The sequence below is a fragment of the Chroicocephalus ridibundus genome, chromosome 4, assembly GCF_963924245.1.
Source record: "Chroicocephalus ridibundus chromosome 4, bChrRid1.1, whole genome shotgun sequence".
Classification (NCBI taxonomy): domain Eukaryota; kingdom Metazoa; phylum Chordata; class Aves; order Charadriiformes; family Laridae; genus Chroicocephalus; species Chroicocephalus ridibundus.
Genome location: NC_086287.1, coordinates 27,561,642 through 27,586,945, shown reverse-complemented (window position 1 = coordinate 27,586,945; position 25,304 = coordinate 27,561,642). Strand labels below are relative to the sequence as shown.

The 25,304-nt window shown below is 41.9% G+C and overlaps 1 protein-coding gene across 27 annotated transcripts in view; it reads left to right on the top strand.

The window, feature by feature from the left end:
* The window catches only part of NRXN3 (neurexin 3), a 1,025,535-nt gene that overhangs the window by 84,912 nt on the left and 915,319 nt on the right, over positions 1–25,304 (top strand). For 26 of the 27 annotated variants that reach the window (XR_010071082.1, XR_010071083.1, XR_010071084.1 and 23 more), the window contains exons 4-5: positions 10,448–10,477; positions 12,812–12,823. Coding sequence is in view for 24 of the 27 variants with exons in the window: in XM_063335033.1 (XP_063191103.1) it covers positions 10,448–10,477; positions 12,812–12,823 (42 nt within the window). In the remaining 3 variants the exon portion in view is untranslated. Of the gene's footprint in view, positions 1–10,447; positions 10,478–12,811; positions 12,824–20,911; positions 20,931–25,304 lie in introns of those variants that run through there. The other variant, XM_063335018.1, reaches the window with a different exon arrangement.

Here is a 25,304-nt window from a genome sequence, read left to right as displayed (position 1 = left end):
GTCTGCTCCATTTGGTAGTCCTGCTGATAACCTGTTTAGTTTAATTTCCACTAACAAAGGGGTTTTTGTTCTTGTTTTGTTGTAGGTTTTAAAAACCAGTGAGTATCTTTGTGGCCAAATGTGAATGTGTGATCTTATTTATGTATCAAAATATTAATTCTTGGCAGGGCAAGAATGACTCATTTAAAATGAAAATAAGAATGTCTGTTTTATGTCCTTGTTTATTTGGGGTGTTCTCCCACAAGGAAGTGTTCTCCCACAGAGAATTCCAGACCTCCCTCCCCAGGTTGCTCTTTCCCTCGTGAAAGGATCTGAGTTCCCCAACCTCAGCTACAAGGGTTAATCAAACTAGACCACCTTACACTGCAGTCCGCATCCTGTTGCCACTGAAGCTTACGAAACGAATTTTTACCTCATGCTCAGGCAGCTCCACCTGGTTTATCATAATGTGAAATGGAAACGAGAGCCCAGGGAAGCAGCTGGCATTGTCCTGGCTGGAGTGGGTTTATGGGAGAGTTGAGGCTCTTTTCCTTCTCAGCTTTCTGCATAACTTTTGCTAAGCCCAGCCTGGACCTGGAATGAGTTCTCCATTCAGTTTGCTTGTTTTCTACACTTACATAATCAGATTTTGTGAAACACTTCAGAGAGACACAGTAAGGGCAGACGCTTGGGTGATTTCCCTGTATATTTAGCTTTTTGGTTTCTCTTGTCAACTCCCTTTTTGTTCTGCTGAGGTCCTTTGCTTTCTGTGTGCATCTCAGTGGGCAACAACTGGGATGAAAGTGGCCAAATGGCAAATGTTGCTTGGCATGCCTTGTCAACCGTAACACTGAATCTTTTCAGTGACCCATGGGGCTGAACGTACCTTCTCCGCCCCAGACCTGAGGTGTCCAGGAACTCCTGTCTCCTCTTGGCAGGATCTGACAGGGTATGCAAGAAGGGCTTGGCGTCGCAAGTCTCTCCCCCACATCCTGAAGCTGTGGGTGTCTGTGGCAGAGGAGGATGGTTGAACTGGGAAGGCATGGTTTTGCTATGCTCTACCAGTAGAACTCACGGTGTTATGCCACAATCGAGTGTCGCTGCGAACAACATCAGGGCCATCTTCAAGGCATGTGCAGTGTGCACATCATGACAGTGTCACTAGTAGGGGCCCAAGCAGAGGTGGCACAACCAGGACATGACCATGGTGATGTTACTGTGGGGCACCCTGGAGCAGTCCATCCTTCTGCTCTCTCCATGGGCTCTTCTGCCCTACTGCCCTCTTATTCTCATAATTTATATGCTTGGATGTGCATTTTTTTATTCTCCCATCATTCACACACATGTGCTCTTGTTCTCAGGACTGCTGTGTGCTTTCTCACATGGATTTCTAGTCACACATGAACGCTCTTTTCCATGTGCTCTTGCACTCATCTGTGTGTTTTCAGTCTGACAATTAACCACACCGCATTATTGGGCTCTGTGACTGTTTAATTCTAGGCAGTCTAATCCCTCAGCTCAGCTCCATTTGCTGGCATTGCTGCGTGACTGGGCAGCGACGTGGACCACTGGGAGGGTTTGGGTGTGCACTTCCCCTCTGCCTGGCTGTGCAGAGGCTTTCTTCTTATTTGGTCATCCAGCTATCTGTATCACTAGAAAGAGCCCTGGGCCCCTGTCAAAATGGTTACTTTAACCATCCACTGTTTGCAAGACAAATTAGGGATTTTATAAGCTAATGGTAACTATTTACCCAGTGGCAGCAGAAGGGCTGTAAAGAACCCATTGATTGACTGAGTATTTTTTTATTCTTGAATAGACTGGTTAGAACTAATTCCCCAGTAAGGGAAGGTAGCTGTGAATAGGCTGGGGGTGTCAGCTGTGGGGACCACAGGGCTCTGCTGGGCACAGTTCCTGCAAGGTGCAAAGAAGCTGGTCTTGTTCGAAGTGAAAAGAAATGCGCAGTATGAGCTTTCCCTGGCTGTGTGGTCTCTGCTTGTGAAGAAGGGGTACTCCGGCAACAGGGACTGGTGTGCTGCACTCCTTTCAAGAGCCAACTGAAGATCCCATCTGGCTTATTTCACAAATACAAGGAGTTTGTTAGCCCAGCTGCCCTGCAGATGTTATGTCCCCGGTCACAAAATAACACCACCACATTTTAAGCGGCAAAGTTGAGTACTTAGAGCATGGCCCTGGAGTTGGGACTGTTGCTGCCTGTACTCAGCTGGTCACTGACTCGCTGTGTCGAGTAGAGGAGAAATAACTTCTCCTTTTAGTACTTCAGTTTTCCTTTTAGGGTTATAGCTACAGCCTTTCCTCACCTTCACAACATGCTTAGAGATCTTGGGCTGAACATTATGGAGGTTAAGTGCCTTGGCTGGGGAGCGGTGTGCAGCACAGACCAGAATGGAGGCCTCTGTCACCTCTGCACAGTGTCCGCCCCTTTCTTTGCACCTTCCAATTTTTGCCAGTGGTCTAGCTTCTGAAAGACAAATTGTTGGGAAAAGATCAGTATATCAAGGAGCAAATGGTATGCTCCTGTCTCACTTAGTTTTTTTTTTTTTTTTACTGAAAGAATATATGCAGGAGGAAGAACTAAATATGGGTCCTTGATATTATGGTGACTGGTACTGATACCTGAGGGGTATCGAAGTTTAAATAGTGCTTTTCCTATTCATGGCAGGCTTATCCCCTTTGTGGGAGAGATCTTCAGGTGTTGGTGGGGAGGAGGCTAAGAGCTGAAGTTCTGGGTGTTTTGCTGTCAAGATTTTACTGCTGACTAGAGTTTGCATGTAACCGAATGGACACAACCCAGTAGAAATGACCTAGTTAGTTGGGGCCCTGAGGAAAAATTAGTCCTTGTTTGCCTGAAAACTCCTTCATAAGGTTACAGAGATCCTTGAAGACACAAACATACAAGCACTTTTTTGATCCAGGTTTTCAGTCTTTCATACTCTTACCTTTTAATGCTTCTTTCCCTTCTTCATCTCAGGGCTGCTGTTTTAGTCCATCTCTCTAACTCTATGTCATAGGGTCATTTAGGCAGTACCCGTGTGCTGGCTTCTGCTTCCTTGAAGCTGAACTCTGCTTTTGGGCGTGAAAATGTGTGAATTGTATTTCAGCCCATCTGAAGTTCCCTATTTGCAGAAGGTCAGGCTAAGAATCCACCTATGCCGTATCTTCAGTGCCACTCACGTGAGTGTTTGAAACCAGTTAGTACAGGCTTATGTTCTTCTTCATAGGTGCCACAGTTTCATTCTTGCATGCCCTTTGCACAGGCACCACTCTCCCCAAATCAGATTCTCTTGCACTGAAACCAAATGTTTTTCAGCTCCATGCACACCCATTTGCAACAATATGGCAGTTGTGATCACTGGGGTCAGAGCAAGAATTTGTCTAGGCCAGAAACCTCTTTTTATGAAAGTAGATGCTTTGGAAGAAGTTTAAGAAACTACGTTAGCATTAGTTTTGTCCTGATATACCTTTGTGGTTTTTGGTAGTCACTGTTTTAAGCACTTTCTGACCTTATACTGCATCCAGATCATGCTGTTATACGGTCATCAATGGACATATTTCCTCTGGATGTGCCCAGTCTTTGTTTTTTTTAATCCACTTGTATTTTTTAACTCCACAGTATCCTGTGATAACAAGTCCCATTATTTAATCATTCAAATGTGGGAAGTGCTTTCTTTGACTTGATTTCACACCTCTTGCTTGAGAATTTAATTCAGGGACTCCTACTCCTTATGTTCTGACAAATAGGGAAAAAAAATATTCCCCGTTCACCTGCTCTGTATTATTTGGGATTTTACCTGTCTTATATATTGTCAGAGATACCTTTTCGAAGCTGAAGAATTCTGTTCCATGCGTAACAGTTCTTCTTTTCCCAACTTGTGCACCTCTGTGACCAGGTGCTCTGATTTGCAGTGATACACGTCTTCTTATGGGTCAGCTATAAAATGCATTCACCCTCAGGTCTTGTTACCTGCACGCATTCTCTTGTGCGTGTGGCGATCTTTGCAAACACTTGCATGTTTATTTTCATGCTTTCAAACACCACCATGTTTGTAGCCCTCCCTATGTGAATACTTCTAGGAATATGCTACATGCAATGTCAGAATACTGTTTCTGACATGGGGGTAAGGAGTTAGTATGGTTTGATCACTATTTCTGCCCATAAATGTTGGGGTGAATGACTTTCTGTATGGCTTCTACCTTATGCTCTTATTCCTTTGATCACTCAGAGAAGGTGCCACTCACCCTGACTCACTGCCCCTAATAATGACAAAACCTATCCTGGAATTACATAGCAGAGTAAGCAAAAGGGATGGAAAAGAAGAGCTAGCACAGCTGTTGTGTGTAATTGGATTGGAAGTGGGCCTCCGGCTACAATAACAAAACTGCACTCCCGGCTGGCCTCACTGCTGGGGCCTGCGAGAAGCCCCTTGGCTGTTGTGCTGCTCCCCAGCCTGTGCTACTGCTTTGCCCAGTTAGAAAAAACAGGCACCATGTATGCCAGCAGCCAAGAAATCAGGTCATCCTCTTGGCAAAGCTGACCTGTCTAGCAGGTAAAAGGTCTGAACTAGGTCTCAGAATGATTTTTCCTCTTCATCCATTCTTCACATCTCTCAAGACAAGGGTTTTGCTTCTTCCTCTGAGTCCCAGCCTTTGGCCCTGCTTGAATGCCCTCTTTTTGGTACATGGGGACTCTTAGGGAGGCTTCCTTGGTCTTTGGGTTTTAGGAAACCTCAAGATGCCTATTTTAAGAAGGACTGTGTGGGAGACAGGCGACTTGTCAGCTCTCCTCCCTAAAGGAGAAGGAAAAGGGAACTGTTGATGGAGCTGAGGTAGGAGTCTCAGAAGAGAAAAAAAGCCTATGTAAACAGAATCATAGAAAGCTTTGAGTTGGAAGGGACCTTTAAAGATCACTTAGTCCAACCCCCCTGCAGTGAGCAGGGACATCTTCAACTAAATCAGGTTGCTGAGATCCCCGTCCAACCTGACCTTGAATGTTTCCAGGGATGGGGCATCTACCACCTCTCTGGGTGCCCGTTCCAGTGTTTCACCACCCTCATTGTAAAAAATTTCTTCCTTATATCTAGTCTAAATCCACCCTCTTTTAGTTTAAAGCCATTTCTCCTTGTCCTATTGTAACAGGCCTTGCTAAAAAGTTTGTCCCCATCTTTCTTATAAGCTCCTGTTAGGTACTGGAAGGCTACTATAAGGTCTCTCTGGAGCCTTTTCTTCTCCAGGCTGAACAACTCCAACTCTCTCAGCCTTTACTCGTAGGAGGGGTGCTCCAGCGCTCTGATCATTTTTGTGGCCCTCCTCTGGACCTGCTCCAACAGGTCCATTTCTTTCTTGTGCTGAGGACTCCAGAGCTAGATGCAGTACTTCAGAGAGCTGGTGGGCTCTCACCAGCATGGAGTAGAGGGGCAGAATCACCTCCCTCGACTTGCTGGCCATACTTCTTTTGATGCAGCCCAGGATACAGTTGGCTTTCTGAGCTGCAAGTGCACATTGCTGGCTTATGTCCAGCTTTTCATCCACCAGTACCCCTATGTCCTTCTTCGCAGAGCTGCTCTCAATCCCTTCATCCCCCAACCTGTGCTGATACTGGGGGTTGCCCCAGCCCAGATGCAGGACCCCGCACTTGGCCTTGTTGAACCTCATGAGGTTCACATGGGCCTACTTCTTTAGCCTGTCCAGATCCCTCTGGATGGCATCCCATCCCTCAGGCGTGTCAACTGCACCACTCAGCTTTGTGTCATCTGCAAACTTGCTGAGGGTGAAACAGCAGACTCCATCAGAGTGCTCTTCTCTACAGTAGTTGTAATTTTATTTTTGGAAGAATCCCTGCTTTGCACGATTTCTTTCTTCAGCTCTCCTGTAAAGGATTTGCATGTATATCCTGGACGAGAGGGCATGATGCCCTGCCTCAGACATACATTGCAGCTGGTCCTGTTATTGTTTGAACGGGTCATGGAGCCTGATACCCAGGAAAGGATCCTCTGTGGGCAAGCCTGCCCCTGGGGAGAGCTGGGCTGCTGCTGCTGCCGGGCAGTCTCTCTTCCCATTCATTACGTGATTCCAAAACTAATCATCTGGCAGCATCATTAAAAAGAAGATACTAAGGCTGCCTGCCTTAACAGAGCAATTCAGCAGTGTACTCACACCCACGCACACGTGCACACCCCCAGAGCATGGGGCCAGTAAAGCGGGACAAGCTATAATTAACTAGATGAAGGAGTCCATCTTCCTTTGTTGCTGCAACCAGTTGTCACTCTCAGCTGTGTTTTGTGCTCTCACCACCTTCTTAGGTTTTGTGGCTTTATTTTTCCATTTTAACTGCTAAGTACCCAAATGTGGTGCTGGGGGGAGAGGCAGTGGGGGAGAGGTTCAAACTGCCTTCAAGGTTTCCTTCATTTTCTCCTCCACCTTGAAAATTGCCCCTAGTAAATGCTTAAAGATGAGGACTGCTGTTCATCTACATTGCTCTTTCATATCATTGTACTCTGAAGCTACTTTTAAAAAAATGTCCTTCTGTCTTCATAAGAACCCAGTGTTGGCCCTTGATACTTTGTACAGTTAGAGCCACTTAATTTTACTATTTTGATATAGAAAGCAGATGGTTTACAATTTAAAAAAAAAATGCAGTTCTTTGAAATATTACTTTGAGATCAAGGGAGATAATATTAACCTTTAAGAAAATAATACAGATTTGGTAGTGGGTTAAAGAAATATCAAAAGAACTCCCACACCTAAATAGGAAGAGTTGGGCTGAGCACAAGCAGAGGCTTATCATTTTCTAGGAAACCTGTTGAGAGCCTTCTTCCAAAGCCATGCACTCATCCTTACTCTCACTCACGTCTGAAGCTCAGGAATAGCAAGTCACCACATTCCTGGCTTTGACATTTTTTGCAGGCAGATAAGCTATTTATTCTGAGGTTTTCCTATACCTTTTACATAGCACTTGCTACCCACCGTTTTTGTTTGGCAGCAGTTGTGCCCAGACAGTTGATTATTAGGAGAACAACTAGATTGGTTTAGAAAAAGCACACAACCCCTCGACCATTGCAGCTCATGCAGGTTTGTGTCAAGCTTTTCCCAGTTCTGCACTGGCTGAGTTTGCAGCTTTGAGGCTTTAATCAGGGTTTCTGGTTGAACAAATCTAAGATTAAAAGGAAAGCATGTTTCACCTGCATTTAGGTGGAAATTCAGATTTTCTTACAGGATTCCCCTGGCACGGGTTTACTATTGCCATAAACAATGGTTGTATGTGTGAATAATGTGCTTTAGCATCCTGAGCCTGCTGAAAGCTTTGCTGGCCTTCATGGTTGATGCCCAAATAGCATGGTGATATGTGTCCCCCCTGTTCTGACAAAATCTGGTCTAGTTCACAGGTCTGAACATTTCTCACACCTTTTGCATTGGTTTGTTGGATGCCCTGTTAGCTTGTTGTAGTCCAATAGCAAGTGCTACCCCATGTCACCTTGAGATGACTTTGACTTCTGTGGTTTGAACATTGTTTTAGTGTCTTGTCATATCTTGAAACTGATGTAAAGGTGAGACAATGATGCCAGTTCACGTTTTCTGTGTTGATTTTACTGTGACTAATTTGGGGCCTTTGTTACACATGCTGCAAATGTCACAGATTTTAGATCCAAATGGTTGAAGGTTTTGGTTGTTAATGGTGTTTTGTTGGAGATAAATACATTCATTTTCACTCCTACTTTAAATTGCAAGGGAGGAAAATTTTCAGATGAGAAAAGCTGATATGTTATTTTATTATTATTCTATCTAACAATCGATCTGGAATTCTCTTAGTGTTCTTTTTGTTAAAATAAGGTTCTGTGTCGATAGACAACTTAAGAGATAATATTAGTTTTTTGTTGCATCTCCAAGTCCACTCTCCTTTTTCTTCTTATTTTGAAAAGGAAATAGTAGCATTTGCAGGGGGGGCACTACTTTTCATTAATCTCCCTACTTCCATTGTCCAGTTGGGACTAGAAGATCAAGAGGTACATACGATACCACAGATACTGTTTGTATTTCTCATTTGTCAAGGAGCAGAAAGAGTCAACACATTTCTTAGGGAGACTTTCTTTCGCAGACATTTGAACCAAGGTCAAACTGGGGGCCAGAATGGTGGGTACATTTGAGGGGTGCGCTCACTTTGGGACTGCAGACAAAGGGCTCTGGTCTGTACCTGGCTGATGCGCCTGACAGATAGGGCACACAGCATTGGCCTCCTAGGGGTAAGGACAAAAGGGGTGTTGACATTCCAGACATTTTGAGATTTTTGTAGCTCCTCTGTGGCTGGTGGAGAGAGAAGGGGTCTTCTTATGGTGTGATTCAGCGTGTTTAATGGAGGCTTTTGCTTTGAACACTCTCTGGAGGTTTCTCTTTGTCAGTGTCCCATCTCCCCAAGTGGACGAGGCCCCTGCCATCCCCAGCAGCTGCACCTGTTGGTGCTGTGCCTCTTAGCCATGGCTTTCCTTGCCTTCGGTGCACAAGGGCTGAGGGCATGGGACCCCCATCTCTGCTCTGGATCTGATCTCCCCTCCATGTTCAGCCAGCTTCAGCTGCGTGTCATACTGCCACCTTCTTGCCTTTTCTCCTTTTTCACCATACAGGGTCTCCGTGCTTTTTAGGTCCTAACAATTATACTTTTGTCTTCTCGTCTTTTACAGTGCCTTTTACAGTGACTTTCAAGTCCCCATTTGGACAGACCTAAGATTTGCCTATCAAGAATGATGGGGTCAGTGGCCATAAATAGAGACACAAATTCAACGCACTCTGCTAGCAGAGCAAAACGATTCAGTGAAATTATATCTTGTAATTTAGACCAGAAATATGTCCTACAATATCAAATCTGCGGTGTTTATTTATAGCTAAAAAGCCTAAAAAAATCTAAACCTATGTTGTGTTTCTGATTATTTTTCTAAATCCACAATAATCTTCAAGAACATTAAGATATTTGCATTCCTTAGACTGTACAATTATTAATCCCCTTATCTGGCTTGGAGTTCTCTGTGGGTGAACATATTCTTGGGATGATCTGGATTTTAGATTTCTCCAGCAGACACAAAGGCAAAATATAAAAGAGAGAGAAATAAACAAATTCAAACTCAGCGTGCTGCTTGTTGAAAGTTCTCATTCTAATGAATTCATTTGACCTCTCCATCTCCGTGAAATTAAAAAAGTCACAGCCCTGTTTGATCAATAAACTGACTTAAGATGGGATGTGTGTACGTGTATGTATGTATGCGTGTATCAAAATCCCTGCCATACTAAGTGCTGTGAGGGGTAGAAGAAGGAATCAAGCTAAGGGAAAAAGGCCAGGAATCCAAGTACAAGAGGGATCATTCATGGCTGGACTTGATTTCACAAAAGCATGACTTGATTTTTGTATAAGTTAGTTCTGTGAAATCGTGTCACAAAATTAACTAATAGGTCAGTTCATGCTTAGTGGATTGGGAATAAATATATATACAATAGTATCTAAATTATATTTGTATGAATACAGTTGTACAGTAAACATATTTGAAAATTTGAGCTAGAAATGGATTTTAATTGAAACAAACAAGGTTTATGCTAAGAAGAGTTATCGGACAGAGAGTGGAGTAGCCCAAGTGACCACCCCAGCCCCATCTGGAGCCCCATCTACAGAGCTGACAGTGTCTGGCACTGCTGCAGGGAGCGGTGCTGCTTTCTCACTTTACCTTGAATTTTGAAACCAAAAAAGTAGCTTTAGCTATAGAGCCATCAAGTAACACACTTCCCTCAGAAGTTGAATCTCCAGGTCTTCCCGGAAAGGAAATGGAGTAGTATTAAAAATAGATTACAGGTAATTTTTTTAGTCCTTGCTAGGTCTGGTGTCTAATTAGTAAGTGTGAGCAGTGTTGATTGACTCCTAAAAATACATGCTGAAGCCACCATGTTCAAGAATGAGGATAACTTTGTATGTGTGTATGCATTTAGCCCAGATGTTTCCTCTGAAGCAGATGTGGTGGGATCACGGCCTCCCTTTCACTGACCACTGCAGGCTTGAATCTTAAATCTTTAGCTGAGGAGAAGTTTTTCTATAGCTCTCCAGAGGAGCAAATGCTCCCTGCAAAGCCCTGTTGCAGACTTTGGCTTTCCTAGCCCATTTAGCCATACTGGTGTGCAGTGCCTCCGGAGTCACTACCCAAGGGATATGATGAACCTTAAACACAGTTCTGCAACTATCATCAGGTCTTTTTCTACCCGCGACACATGCTTTCCTGCTCAGTGTGGAAAGCAGCACCTGCATATGTGTGTGCCCTGTGTGCTGCACCCATACTTGGTCTAGTTCAAGTATGTGAGCTCCAATCCTGAGAGGTATTGGACTGCAACCAGAGTGCATGGATATTGCTGCTTCTTTTTCTGTTTTGTTCTCTTTTTCTTACTTCCTCTCTCTCTCTCTCTCTCTCTCTCTCTCTCAAAGGCCTCTCACACTTGATGATGGGTGAACAAGGTAAGTCCTTTGACTTTCTCTTTGTTTCAGTCACTGATCATGAAAGAGCTTTGTCCCTGCTGCTTTTCTGAGCTGGGTTTTGCATGATAAAAGCAAATAAGCCTACTGGGTGCCAGTCAAGCCATTTGCATTTTTGCCTCTGTGTCCCATGAGCCACGGATACTTGTCAGCCTGGGACTAGGTGCTCAGGAGGGAGCATGAAATGATTCCATGGACAGTAAAGAGGTATGCTTCCCCCTTCCATGCAGCCCATCAACCATTTTATCTTGCCATTTCTTTCTTATTGTCCCAGCTGTAATGACTCCCACTTCTGCCTGGTAAATGTAGACCTCAATGTTGGTCTTTATTTTTAAGAGTGCAATTATTACAAAAAATATGTTAATAGCCCTCATGGCATGATCCTAACTCATTATGAATCCTGAGGAAAATTGCACGTAATGGCCTGTAAGTCCTGTGTCTGTGATTTAAAATATTAAAATATGCACAGAGCAAAATGGGTTTAGAAAAAGAATAGGGATAACCCCAAGTTGGGCTACAAATGGGATCTAAGCCTGTATCAGAGTTCACATTTTAATATTTCAGCCTGGATTGTGTTACAGACCTATTGCCTGTGACATGATGGGATCATTTGTCCCGTTTTAAACTATGGGGGTATGGAGCAAGAAGCTGGTGAGGAGAGGTGAGGTGGGTGATTCTGTTTTCCTCTGACAGTGTCAGCGTCTTGCTGACATGGGTACACAGGGAGGAGTCAGCAGTGCTGGTGATGCATTCCAGTCTTGTGAAGGCAGGAGTGAAATGGTTGAAGCCTTAATGCGAGGTGTGTGAACATGGGGCACTAGAAAGACCAGACCGACTGTTTGTCTGTGGGGAGAAAATGTGAGTTTTGACTCTAAAGCCTGATGAGGCTTTCCTAGAATAGATGTTTTTAACATTAAGTGAACACGTATCTGAAGTTAGACAGTCCAAGGAGTTAATAAGAGAGAATGTAGTGCCTGTGAAGGCTCAAGACTAATTAGGTACTTGAATAAAAGAGACATAGTTTCTATATATCTCAGTAAAATGTGGAGAGGCTTAGGACATAATCAGTTTTTATTCTGTAGTTCAAGGCAGGTGTCTACTCTGAGGTCATGAAAGCTTAGGAAACAATCAGAAGTGAGGTTGGGGCTCACTCTTCAGTTTCTGTACTGCTTAGTATCCCTCTGTGGTGGGAAAGCAGGGCTCTTTATAAGTGCATGTCAAGACCATGGTATTTGGCATGTGGAGCACCTGGCTAAGCTCTGGGAAGCACTGAGCTCCTTCTCTATCCCCACTTACTGTTCCCTGGGCTGATAGCTTGAAGTTTGTGCTCAGTGAAGGAGCATCCAACAGGCAGGTCCCATCAGCATGTCCTAGTTGCTTAGGATGCAGCTGAGTATGGCAAGCCATTGGCAGAAGAAAGATGATGGCATGTTGGGAGTGATCAGGACAGTGAACTTCCGTGGCCACTTTCAATCTCAATAGCACTGAACACATCTTTGTAGCAGTCTGTGATTTAGCACTGGATTATATGACTAGATGCACTTGGCCATTTAAATTACAAGTTGCAACCCAGCTGGCTCATGAAGACTTGCATGACCTCTTCAGGCCTGTATTGTTGTCATCAGCCCTTTCTATACTCCCTTGCCTGGCAAAAAAAAAATGTGGAAACTATTGGCTTCTGTCAACTTTAGCCACCCTTATTTATCCATGACGCATCAGGGAACAATGGCTTCTCTTTTCTTGCCAGTCAACTCACAGATACTCCCTTTTGATAAATATTTACTCTCTAAAAAAATATTATGGATATAAAATATGTAAATGTATATGTGTGAGTAAATATGCAATGTCAACATTATATACAAATACATTAGCTCTGGTAGGTGAAATGTGTTTAGCAAATATATTACCATGAGATTTATTTTTTTTCTGACCTACTCTGTTGTTTCCCTTGCTCTTTTGAATTTGATGTGGAATGAGGCATATCACTGGTGTGCTATTGCATGAGGGTTTGCATTTCTCAGTAGAAAATCAAATTAAAGCCAAAGGGCTTAACCAGGCAGTTGCTGGTTGTACTGTCAGTTGTTTAAGCCTTGCTTTGTGCTTTAGTTGTGGTGTGTCTCTTGTTTTCCCTTGACATTGGGTTTTGTTGGGTTTGGCTGCTACCTAAATATGCTCATTTTCTTGTTTTTGTAAGTATGGCCAGTGACATCGTTTTCTGTTTTTTATGCTTCCTCTTTCTCTTCTCTTTTGCCTCCTCCATGATGGACACCCCTCTTGTTCCTCCTCTTAAATGGACGCACACCTTCCTGTCTGTAGGTAGAAGTAAAGGTAGAGTTTGTATTCTTTCTAAGACTTCATTGTTTGTAAAATGTTTGTTTGACAATGGACAAATTGTATTTTTATGAATGTGGTTCATATTGGAACTTAATGCCTTTACTTTTAAAAGTCTCTTAACAATCTTTTGTTTTGTACTGAATTATGGAAGAAATATTTATTAAGACGAATGTTTTGAGGCCTTCTTAACAGATGTTAACTCATGGCCTGGACAGGTGTACTCTTTGCTGGGTAAAAAACTGGCTGGATGGCCGTGCCCAGAGAGTGGTGGTAAATGGAGTTAAATCCAGTTGGTGTCTGGTCACAAGTGGTTGTCCCCCAGGGCTTGGTGCTGGGGCCGGTTCTCTTTAATACCTTTATCAATGATCTGGATGAAGGGATCGAATGCACCCTCAGTAAATTCGCAGATGACACTAAGCTGGGCGGGCATGTTGATCTGCTTGAGGGTAGGTTGGCTCTGCAGAGGGATCTGGACAGGCTGGATCGATGGGCTGAGGCCAATGGTATGAGGTTCAACAAGGCCAAGTGCCGGGTCCTGCACTTGGGTCAAAACAACCCCATGCAGCGCTACAGGATTGGGGCAGAGTGGCTCGAAAGCAGCCCGGCAGAAAAGGGCCTGGGGGTGTTGGTTGACAGCCGGCTGAATATGAGCCAGCAGTGTGCCCAGGTGGCCAAGAAGGCCAACAGCATCCTAGCCTGTATCAGGAACAGTGTGGTGAGCTGGACTAGGGAATTGATCATCCCCCTGTACTCGGCACTGGTGAGGCCCCACCTCGAGTACTGCGTTCAGTTTTGGGCCCCTCGCTACAAGAGGGACATTGAGGTGTTGGAGCGTGTCCAGAGAAGGGCTACAAAGCTGGTGAGGGGCCTGGAGGACAAACCTTATGAAGAACGACTGAGGGAGCTGGGGTTGTTTAGCTTGGAGAAGAGGAGGCTGAGGGGAGACCTCATCACCCTCTACAACTACCTGAAAGGAGGTTGTAGAGAGATGGGGGCTGACCTCTTCTCCCTGGTGACAAGTGATAGGACGAGGGGAAACGGGTTCAAGTTACGTCAGGGGAGGTTTAGATTGGATATTAGGAAACATTTCTTCACTGAAAGGGTTATTAAACATTGGAATAGGCTGCCCAGGGAGGTGGTGGATTCACCATCCCTGGAGGTGTTTAAAAAAAGGGTAGATGGGGCACTTAGGGACATGGTTTAGAAGTGGCTTTTGTCAGGGTAGGTTAAAGGTTGGACTCAATGATCTTAAAGGTCCCTTCCAACCTCAGCAATTCTGTGATTCTATGTTGTTTTCTCCTTGTTCACACTAAGTATGGGCTGCACAGTGTCAGGCTGCCTGTAGCTGGTGATACTGGGGTGAAAAGGGACCATCCATTCGGTCAAAGGCAGAGCCACATGCCGGTGAGCTGGTACTGCTGACTCTCTTGCACTGGAGTGATGCCACTGCTGGAATTTTGGCACTGGTGTTAGTGGAAGCAGGACCTGGCATTGTCCAGTACCCTTCAGCGATGGAGGTCTTTTGAGCTATCGTTTCTCTCCCCAGAAGCTCTGCTTCTCATCCTCTTGGTTAGGGAAAAGTTGTTTTTCAAATAGAAATTGAGCTGCAAAAAACTGTGGAGGAAACAGAAGTTCAACCCTGCTAAACAGAGAGGTGCATTTGCTTTGCAGCTCAGTTCAGCAGAGGGCATGTAAGGCTGCTCTGGAGCTCCAGCTTGCTCTTCAGCAGTTCACACCTATCTTTAGCGTGCAGAGGGCAGTCATCCATCCCTAATCAAAACTGTCAAAAAGGCAAAATGCTGCAAACCTGCTGTGGGACTCCAGTTGGACTGGAGGGAAAGGTGAAGATTAATTGATAAATTATAAGCACTGCTCGAGGAAAATCCATTTCTTTGTCCTATTTTCCAATGAGATAGAGAGATTAAAAGGTTTTATTATGCTGAGGCTTACTCCTTTTGAACAAATACACTGCTGAAGAATCTGATGTATTGATCAGCGTGATTTGAACACCTTGGAGGATGTTGGGTGTGTCCATGCCAATAAGACATTGGGGGATGAAATGATTAATTGTACTGCTATGAATTTGGGAGGATAAGAGAGCTCAGAGGATTTGTTCATAATAACTTTCCTTTGAGGCACAAGCAATCTCTGCCTGGTGATCACTCCTCCTGCAATACCTGAATTCCAGGGAGCACAATGGCATATTAAACACTTTCTCTTTGTGTGATTCCTCTTTCTGATGCCCTGCCTTCTTCTAACGAGTTTGCATTGTTGGATTATCTGTGATGGTGTGCATCATGTAATCAATATTATTTGTTCTGTTTTGAGGTTGAAAAAATATTCCAATAGTTAATTTCACAGTTTTTCTATTCTATCCAAAGCTGTACTCACAGCTATTTTCTTAGCAAGAGGTGAATATCAGAACATGATAATCACATATATACACACTGTAAAAAGTGTATAAAAGTGTAAAAAAAAAAACCACCCTTTTCCTAAGGTTCTAAGCACATCATATAAAATGTTACCATGTCTCAACACAGCTGCCAATAATTGAGTTAGCTGATGTATGGCTTTGTGTGATTTAAGGGTCAGTGTAGATCAGGGCGAGTCTTGTATGGTGTGATGTTAGCTCATGTTGCTCCCTTCTTTTCTTGGGTGGCATTTGTGCTGCAGACCAGTCTCTGCAGGACTAAACCGAAAGTCTTTTCCAAAACAAAATTCCCAGTTGAGCCTGTAGGAATGAGCATTATAAAACACAGTCCACAATTAATTCATATGCACTGGAACTTACAGTGACATAGACTGAAAATATTGTTTCACTTCCCAGTTATGTCTGTTTTTTAGCTCTAGTTATAGCAAGTGACTTCATCAAAGAACCATCACTCTGTATGAAAAATGGTATTACCTTCAGAGGGCTCAAGTGGTGTAATTTTTGAACCCATACATGGCCCTCAGCTCACAGAGAAGGTGGTACGGGATGTCTTAGTGATTGTACCTGGAAGGTTCATATTTTTTGGCATTCTTGTAGTTTTTAGTAAAATCTGTCAGCCACTCTGTCTCATGCCATGTATGTAGCCAAAGGATATGATGTATTTGATTTCATAAAACCACTTCACAACATATAGCAGTCTGTGACCTTGCATTCTTCATTTGAAATAAGTCTTTCATTAGTCACTTCCACTGGAGTAAATAGGCTTCCTCTGCATCTATCCTTTTTAAAAAGTTCAGGAGATTTTGTTTTATTTTTTATAAGTTCCTGGAAAGCTGAAGAAGATGAAGTGTAGGTGTTCTGGGGTATTGGCTGATGGCTGCAGTAGTTGAGATACAAAAAAGCACCTGGGTACCACTTGCATTTTAACCTGAACTGAGTATATATGCATTGTTTGTGTTTTTATTAGGCATATGGAACTGGTCGCAGAGATGAGGTAAATGTATGATGAGCAGGGAGGACTTTTATTTAGTTTGGCATGAATTGGTGAATACGACTTCTCTTCTGGAGAGGAATTGACAATTAAGGAACAATTATATTGAGTTTATTTCCCTACCACTCCCCCACAAGTAAATGATACCAAAGGAGATCATAAATATCCAACTCTAATTTGCTATTGAACTGGAGTTAATGTGTAGTCACGTTCTTCCATATCATTTGTTCTCTTGACAGCCTTTCTTAAGGAAATGATAATTTGCCTTTTTGCTACCTTTCACCATTCTTTTATATATGTAGTGGGTTTTCTTTTATCATCACTCTTGGTTTGGATCTGGCTTCTATTGAGGTTTGTGCCTCCAGAGGAAATTGGCTGTATTCCTGGTGGGACTCTGCTGTTTTCAGTGAATGAAGTCCTGTGTCTTCTTGAAGGCAATAGCAAAATTCACATTGAATTTAGTGGGCTAAGATTCATCTAAAGAACTGAAAAGTCCCAAATGTCCCCCCTGACGCAAAGGATGACAGTGAGGTGTGGCTGATTTCTGGGTGGGCGAAGGACACCTCCATAGCACCCATGCACTCCTCTAAGGCACTGGGCTCCTGCCCTCCGTCAGTAGCTGTGCTCGGGATGAAAAACTGCACAGCTGCACACTCATTTTCAACACGAAGCAGGGTTTTTTTTTTTTCCATTCTCAGAGAGAAATGAAAGACTACTCACATATTTCATGGGTAGGACATTTTTTAATGCATGTTGTGTAGACCAAAGGCAACTGGCAAATTCCCTGTGTAGCTCTCAGCATTGCAAGATCAGATTATCTCCCTTGATCCTAACTGCCCTTAACCCAAGTAGGTCTTTTAAGTCTTGTAATGTTCAGCATTGCTCTCAGTGAGCAGTGTGAGGTTATTTCTTTGAATTGTTCAATAATATTGACCAGGAGGTAATGGCACAGAAAAAACGAAATAGCATTTGTGGACTCGGATAGAAGGAAATGACTGGACCTTACTGATCTGGAAAATAATTTTGAGTTCTTCTTCACCAGTAATATCATTAGGATTTCAGAGCGATGTGAATAAGTCCGTCTGAGTGGCCAAGAGTTTACGCAAATGTTGAAGTGAAACATCAGTAACAAATTAAATCATTTGTGCTCTGTAAATATCTAATTGTACAAGGGGGAAAAACAACACTACATTCATCTTGTCAGTGGTTTTTAAGCTCTGCTTTGCCCTGTAAAATATCTCAATATCTGGGTTTTAAATGTGAATATTGTATGGTTTTGGTTTCTATGCTTGCAGTCCTTTCCTTAATACTTTTAAAATACGTGTGGGATTGGGTTTGTTTTCATACATTATTATAAGGATGGTGACTTTCAGTTTTTACTTTCCTCTTAATGACTGTTTAAAAAATACAGCGTTTTATTTCATGGTTAGCAAATACCCAATCTGTAAAGCCTCTTTGATAGAATCAAGGCCCCTGGAATGTAGAAGTCATTCTTCTAGAAAAACTTTTTGTAAGTGAATTTTTGCTGCTGGTTTCATATTTTATTTAGGGAAGAAACAAATATTTTAATGTAATTCTTATAAATCTAATTAGAGATGATTGACAGTTGATAAATTTCAAATATAAGATATTGGGGGCCATTTCTGTATAGCATTCATCCTATTTCTTTGTATTCTAGAGGTGATGACATTTTCTAAACTTTGGTGAATGAAGTCACTTAAATGTTGAATAGCAGCTAACACAAGGGAATAGATTTATTAACATTCTTTTTACATCTCTTCGTAATATATTTATGAAGGCAGACAAACGCGACGTTAAATAGGATGTTTCTGGTAATTTTTTTGTGTGTGTGCATATGAGCATGTGTAATTACAAATAATGCATATGCATGAAATATTTAATAATGTGTTAAGTATTTTGTAGTTTATAGGTAATTTATTTTTTCTTATGGGCTTTCTTTCTGCCTTATTGTAAAACTGTGTCTTTCTAATGTGTGAATAAACAGCTAATTCTTCATTGGCTTTCATTTTTATTAAGAAGTATGATTCCTGTGAGAGTTAAAGGCATTGTGGTCATGTTGTGTGTAAACTGGAGCTAAAATATTGTCTTCTTATGCTGTATTGTAGTCTTCTGTTTTCGATGAGGCTCAGGTTTCGCTCTGCCCAAAGAGAATATTTAATTGATATCATTGAAAGGCTTTTTTTCCCCTTCCTCTATTTTCTTCATTTGAGGCATTCAGTGGTGTGTAGAGATGCAGAGGCAGCAAAACAGGCCGTATGCTTTGTAAAAGGCAGACTAATAGCACTTTTGATGGACATCTGATTTTTAAAGTGCTGTATCTTTCATTAAAATTTACATGTAAAGTAAGGGCAAGCACAGTGACATGAAAGCTAATGCAAGTTGCACATCTTGACATAATAACAATCACAAGAAACTGGAGATCCCAGATGGCAGCTTGGCCTTTGCCATCCTTTTAATAAGCTACTAACTGCTAATTATTGCACTCTTATGGGCAAGTTAATTTACTGTTGACTCTTAAAGAGACATTGTGCCTTTTCCTGGCATTTAGGTTTTTCAGTTTAAATTTGAGAGTGTTTTTTCCCTGCAGATTGGAGTCCTTCCAACGGACAGTAACAAAGAGGCAGAGAAGCAGAGAGGGAAATGGAACATAATAAGCAATGTTTTCTTTGATAATAGCAGAATATAGGGTTGTGGGTTTTTCTAGGGCATGGGTTTAGAGCTGAAAGGAACATCAGCATGTATATTAGATCCAGGATTTAGGTTTCGTATTTGAAAGAGAGCCCTTACTGCAGAGTTAGTATTATTATTAAAAATAAACAGAACACCTTTCCCTTAAATAATTGAAGCTTAAGATTCTGAAAATGAGATAAACTAGAAATAGAAAATCAAAATCCCAGGTTCATTTCTGTTGCCAGAGATGATTTGAAGGGAAAATTTCAACTCACAATTCTGAAAGCTAAAACACCCACTGTGTTTTTGGAAAAAATCTTCATTTTAATTTTACTTACCTGGCTGTCATAATACAGGGAAGGAGCGTTATCTGTAAAACATACAATTTTTTTAAAGTGATCTTTTTCTTCTTCCAGTTGAAAAGGACGTTTGGTAATGAGACCAGTCAGGGAGAAGTTTTGATCTAAGAACCTATTTAGGAATGAAGGAACAGCTGCAGATTAAATGGACTCTAATTCTCACAGTTAATGCTGTTTTGTGAATGCATGATTCTCTGTGATAACGTTTGGGAGGAGTGATGGTGGGTAATAGCTTATTTCCTGGGCTTTATGGTAATGCAGCAAAGTGGTGATAATGCCATCAGGAACCGAAATAGACCCCTGACACACACATCAGACAGCCCTGCAAAAATATGAAACCCAGTGAAAGAGGGGAGTTTCTTGTTTTAAGGCTCATTGTGGCCTTTTGTGGACTAGAGTGATAACATTATGGTATAGAACAGTTCAGAAAATATGTGCTGTGTAAGCTGGATCTTACGCATTGAGAGTAAGCGCTTAGAAACAGCAGCCTTATTTGCAGTGCTTTACCAGATAGATAGTAAATATTTTGACTAGAGATTAGTGGATAACATGCCATACAAATGGTTGTAAAACTATTACTGTGAAGAAGGTCACGCTTTCTCCAGTCGTCTGATATAACTGACCCAGTATCGTCTGTGTCAGTTATTAGGTCATGTCCAACGGTGTGTGATTTTCCCCACATCAGTATTCTGGTTTTTGATTCTGATTCTGACTAGCACCATTGCTAGTTGCTGGCCTTCCTGTGACACCCACCACCTTTCATTCATTTGGCCATGCTCACCTCTTTCATGGAGCTAGAGCTCCTTCTCACGCTGGCTTTCATTTCCACATTTGTTTCAAGGCCCTTGGTAGTTCTGAGTGCACGTATCCAAACAGAGACCAGTACTGAGAGGCTATGAAGTAGGGAAGATAATAGAAAATACCACTGCAGAGAGCAAGGAATCAGGTGTGAATTCAGCACTCACAGGCTGTAGTGTATTCATTTGTTTTCAAAGCCTTTGTGTTTAGAAATTTACGCTACAGGCAACTTATCCTGCAAGTTTCTGTGCTTAAAGTACTGTGTTCCCTAAACAGCCAGTGAAGCTCATCGAAATTAAAGGTGTTTTGCACGTGGGAATGTGTTGTGTGTCTGCAAGGATAAAGTCCCCAATTTCTGTTTAAGCAGGATTTTCTGTGCGATGTCGATCTCTTACTAGGTATGCTTTATATACCAAGAGGTTTGATGTAACGGTATTAAGAGCCATATTCCTTGCTGCACTGCAAGGGTTTTATTGTGGTTAACTGATATTAAAACAGAGGAAATGCAGAGGATGTAAAAGAAATAGTGCAGGGAAGAATCTGTCTCTGAGACTATTCCAGCACTAACCTCAGGGATTCTCAGTAAATGATGGCCTTAGTTCTCCTCTTCTTAAGGTAAAAGACTGCAAAGGATTTAACAGAAACTGTCCTTTACCAGCGCTGCTTTGTGGGGAAAGGCTTTAAACAGAACTGGTACTTTGAGAATTTGTGTACACAGTTGTCACCATTAAAAAAGTCAGTAGCATTTGCCAAGCAGTACCACACCGTGGTGCCTGAGATATCGCTTTCTCTCCTACAGTAGAGCAAGAAGAATGTATGTAGTGTATGTAGGTAAGTGTTTACGATTTGATTCTGTCAATTGCATGCATTTTAATCGAGCTTTTCTCTCAAATCACAGTTTGATTGGGGAACTGCTTATGGGTCAGATTATTTCTAAAGCAAAATACGGTTCGTTTTAATTGAGCAAATTCCTTTTACAGAAGAGTCTAAAAAAAACCCAGTTCAGTATTTGTTCTAAAATCATATGGCTCTGTGATTGTTAGTTGTTAGCTGTGGTAAGAAAAATGTATAATCCTAATGTTAAAATAAGTGTATTTTAAAAGGAGCTGTGGTCTTACTAGGTACAGTAGAATTGTATTAAGCCAGCGTTATAAAGCACACACCTTTATTCCCCCTAATTACTGGTGTATTAATAATGACCAGGTTGATGATGAATGTGCTGATCACCAGCTGGGATCAGACAATTACATTTGATTATGTAAAGAGTTAGTTGCTATAAGCCTTGAAATATTAAAACTTGGCTAGAATAAATATCACTGAAGAACCTTTGTCTTTTACATGTGTATTCAGCTGCCAGTTCTCTGAGCAATTCCTGGTTCACTCGGTAATGTTGGGAATCAAACTGTGAACAGTTATTTTCCAGCCCTGTGAATGTTGATAAAAGGATCTTGCATAGCTGTTGGCTTGTCCTGCGAGGGGAGAACACATTGCTGCATCGCAGCACAGGGATTACAGGCTCTTGCTTAGCTCTGCATTAAAGGTGTTGCAAGCTTTTATAAAACCCAGGGCAGCACCTAGCATCACCATGCATTTGCATTTCCCAGCTCTGATGAAGGGCACACACATTTCAGGGACCAGTGCCTGGTCAGACAGGACCGGCCAACTCCATCATCCAAATAATACGTTTATCTGACCGTTTTCAACTACACATATTTATTTTGGATAGTCTTACTCCACAGGCAGTCTCAATGAAGTCTGTAGGCATGTGGGGCAAGCTGCTTTCTACATCTGTTTTTTATCCCTCAGTTTATCAAATTATTTTTTTCCCCGGAATTTGTCCAGTTCATAAATGTCCATTGATTTATCTTTCCTCTCTTGCTAAATTGCTGAAAAGACGCGTAACTTTCATTATTTGTCTGCTGGAATACTGTCGTAAAGAACGCTTTCTGGCATTGATCATCTGCAGTTTCAACAGAATATAATTTTTCCCACAATGTGACAGACCATTTATGCCTGACTGTGGAAAAATTATTTTCTTAAAGTTGGGAAAATCAGAAGGTACAGATCGTAAGGCTCTCTCTAAAAATGACTTGCTATACTTAAGGTACCCAATTCCAGGCTTAGCATTTCAATTTCTCAGTCAATTTTATATTACTAGATATGATACTAGAGACATCATTAATAATTTTTCTTTGCTACATTCTTGTACTTTATTTGTTCCATATATTGACTTCATCTTTAAAACAGATGTATTTGAAGAGAAATCTGTGGACACTTCATTTCCTGCTGTGCTGCACTGTATGTCCATGATGCAATGAATGTATTATGTGGTGGATGCGCTTATTGTATTGTCAGCCAGAAATATGACTTTTTTCTGTTAGTGCCAGTTCCCTTTGACTTCCCAAATACTGATTTTTTTTTTTTTTTTCCTGTTTCTTTGGTGGGGAGGAAGAGTGGAGAGATAATCTCTGATTTTCTTTCTTTTTGTCTCTTAAGGTACTTCTATTTAAACCAGTGTAGTTTTCTTACTAATTTTCTCCTTCAGGTGTTTGCTATCAATCTGCTGGGTTAAACTTTGTGCTATTCCATCAGGCAAGTTTGGTAAATGTTGATCAGTGCATGAAATCAGTTCTTAAATGGTTGCAAAATTGCCTTCCTTCAGACTGTTTTGATCACAAGGGCTTTCAAGTGTCAAAGTCATTTGGAGAACTAGATAGATAAAATGCATGAGCAGTAAGCTTTTTCCAGGATAGAATAAATAAATGTGTTTTCTACTGTGTGCTCTGCCTTTGATAGTGATTTGTTAAAAGGGGGAAAAAAAGAAAGGCAATGATATTAAATATTTACAAGAGTGATTTAGTTGTGTAATCTTGTGCTATGCATCCCTGTTTAATAGTGAAATCAGCTACTGCTGAAGTAAATGCCATTAAACTGGTAGTGCTGTGAAGGTCACTGCCTATACAATGTCAAAGCAATTTATAGAGAATAATGATTTTTGTCGGCTTTCCAATGTGCCAACCTCCCTCCTTTTTGTCTCCTTTTCCAAAAATAACCAAAAAGAAATTTATTTCAGGAATCACTTTCTCTCTGACTCTTCTCCCATCTGACTGATTGGGGAGCTTGAAACCTCTTTACAAGTTTTCCTATTGATGTGCTCAGTGGATAGACGCTGATTCCCTTCTTTCCGGTCTTGAGCTCGTTACAGCTCTATTTGCTGGGATTTCCGGTTGGCCATTTCTCAGCAGTTCATTTTAAGAGATACTGAGTTATGGCCTCTGCTCTTAGGAGTGGTTGCTTTTCTCCCCTGTGCTATTTCCAGTCCTATCTGTCTGTGATTCTCCTGAAAAATACTTTTTTGTGTGCTGATTGTTTGTCATCAGTAGCGCGTATGTAGCGTGTTGACATCCCACCAACCTCCTGTCCTGATAAGTGTCTTATAAATGCTTGGAGTACATTCCTAAATAGCGTTGTACTTAATGGAGAGGCCTCAGAAGTGAGAGGTGTGTTCTTCGTTCCGTGGCTGGCTTTCCCTGCAAATTGTCGGGGCCTTTGTGCCTCTGCAGCAGTGGAGCGGGGACAAAAGCCCTTCACCACTGCACAAGGAGGCTGCAGCACTGACACTTACTGTGTGTCCTGAAAACAATATACAATGAGTACAAAGCATTATCATTCAGCTTCACATCCGTCCGGTAAGAAGGTTAATTATTTGTTTTCCTTGTTTTACAGTTGAATAAGCAGAAGCACAGAGAGATGGAGAGAGCTGGAGGAGAACAGGCAATAAATGCCAGAGTTCTCTTGTCCATTCCTGTTTCTGTAAGCACCAGTGCAATCTGTCTTATAAACCACCAAATAACTTGCTTGTTCTACCAAGGACTCTCCCAATTAGATTCCACTTGCTAAAGCAATTCTCTAAGAAGATTAAAACTGTATTTATCTACTGATAAACATGTACATGACCGTAGAAATAGCAATCATATTTTACAAAGGGAACAACACGTATTCTCTGTGACAAAAATCTACATAATGAAAAAAACCACAATGCAGAGCACTGTGTAAGGAGTTTGCTGGGAAAGTACATATGAGGGCACAGAGACAATGTGGGTTTCTCCACGAAGGCATGAATTTCAAGAACAAGTGGAAAAGAGAAGGTACTTAAATAGTCAAGGAGTGGAAATGGTTTTTTTTCCTCAGTTATGAGGAAAAAAGAATGGATGTATGGCATCAGCAGTGAAAAGAGGGGGCAAATGAAATGAATGGGAAGGGTAGTAGGAACATAGGTACTGTTATCTGGGAGGTGTGTCCAAGATAAAGCAATGGGAGAGGAATCTGCCATGAACACTGGTCTTCTGAACAGAATGAGGTGGAAAGATATCCCTACACATTATTGTTTGCTGAATATTAGGCAGCTAGGTATTACTACTGATAACTTATTTTCGTTCTTTGATTTTTGTAGCATCTCATTCCACAATGCATGCAGAAGACTGAAGCCTTCGTTTACCAATGTAGCTTTTCATGGCCATCTCCTCCAGGCCCATTAGTGGACCTTTTATCTGTTGTGAAAGAGGCTAGTTCAGCAGGGCGTCTGGAAAGGATGCGTATGTGCATGGGTAATTCAGGCCTTGTGATTTCCTTTAGTCTGTTTTATCTGGTTCTTTGTCTCTTTTTATGCCAGTCTATGATTAGTGTTGAGTTCTTCCCAGAATGATGGCAATTATCTCACAGGTGAAAGGATTAAGAAGGAGCAGTGAGAATTACACTGGGATTAAATAAAACTGCCTTTGGAGTGTGTTTGTGGATGTGGTTTTTTTTCTCTAAGCAAAGAGAGAGAAGAGAGAAGCCAGCTCAGCCTTCAGGTCTCTCCAGGGAGGAAAGTAATACCCTTGAATATGGAAAAGTAGCATCTCAGCTTGGGAGGAGGTCATGCTGAGAAAGGAAAGGTAATGTTAAGGCACAAGATTTAGAGTCCTCAGTTCAGTTCTTGGTCGCTCTGATTTTGCTTCAGGCTGTTCTGATTGCCCACAGTGAACCTCAGCTTGTCCATGTGTGAAATGGAAGTAGTGATAACTTTCCTGTCTTACGTTGCATGAAACTAAATTAATTACTCTGTAAGTGTGCTAGGTTTTTTTGGTAGTAAATACAAAAGAAGAGGATAGAGTGTTCCTCTCATGTCCTGTGCTGTGGTCACATGTCCAACCACATGATGTC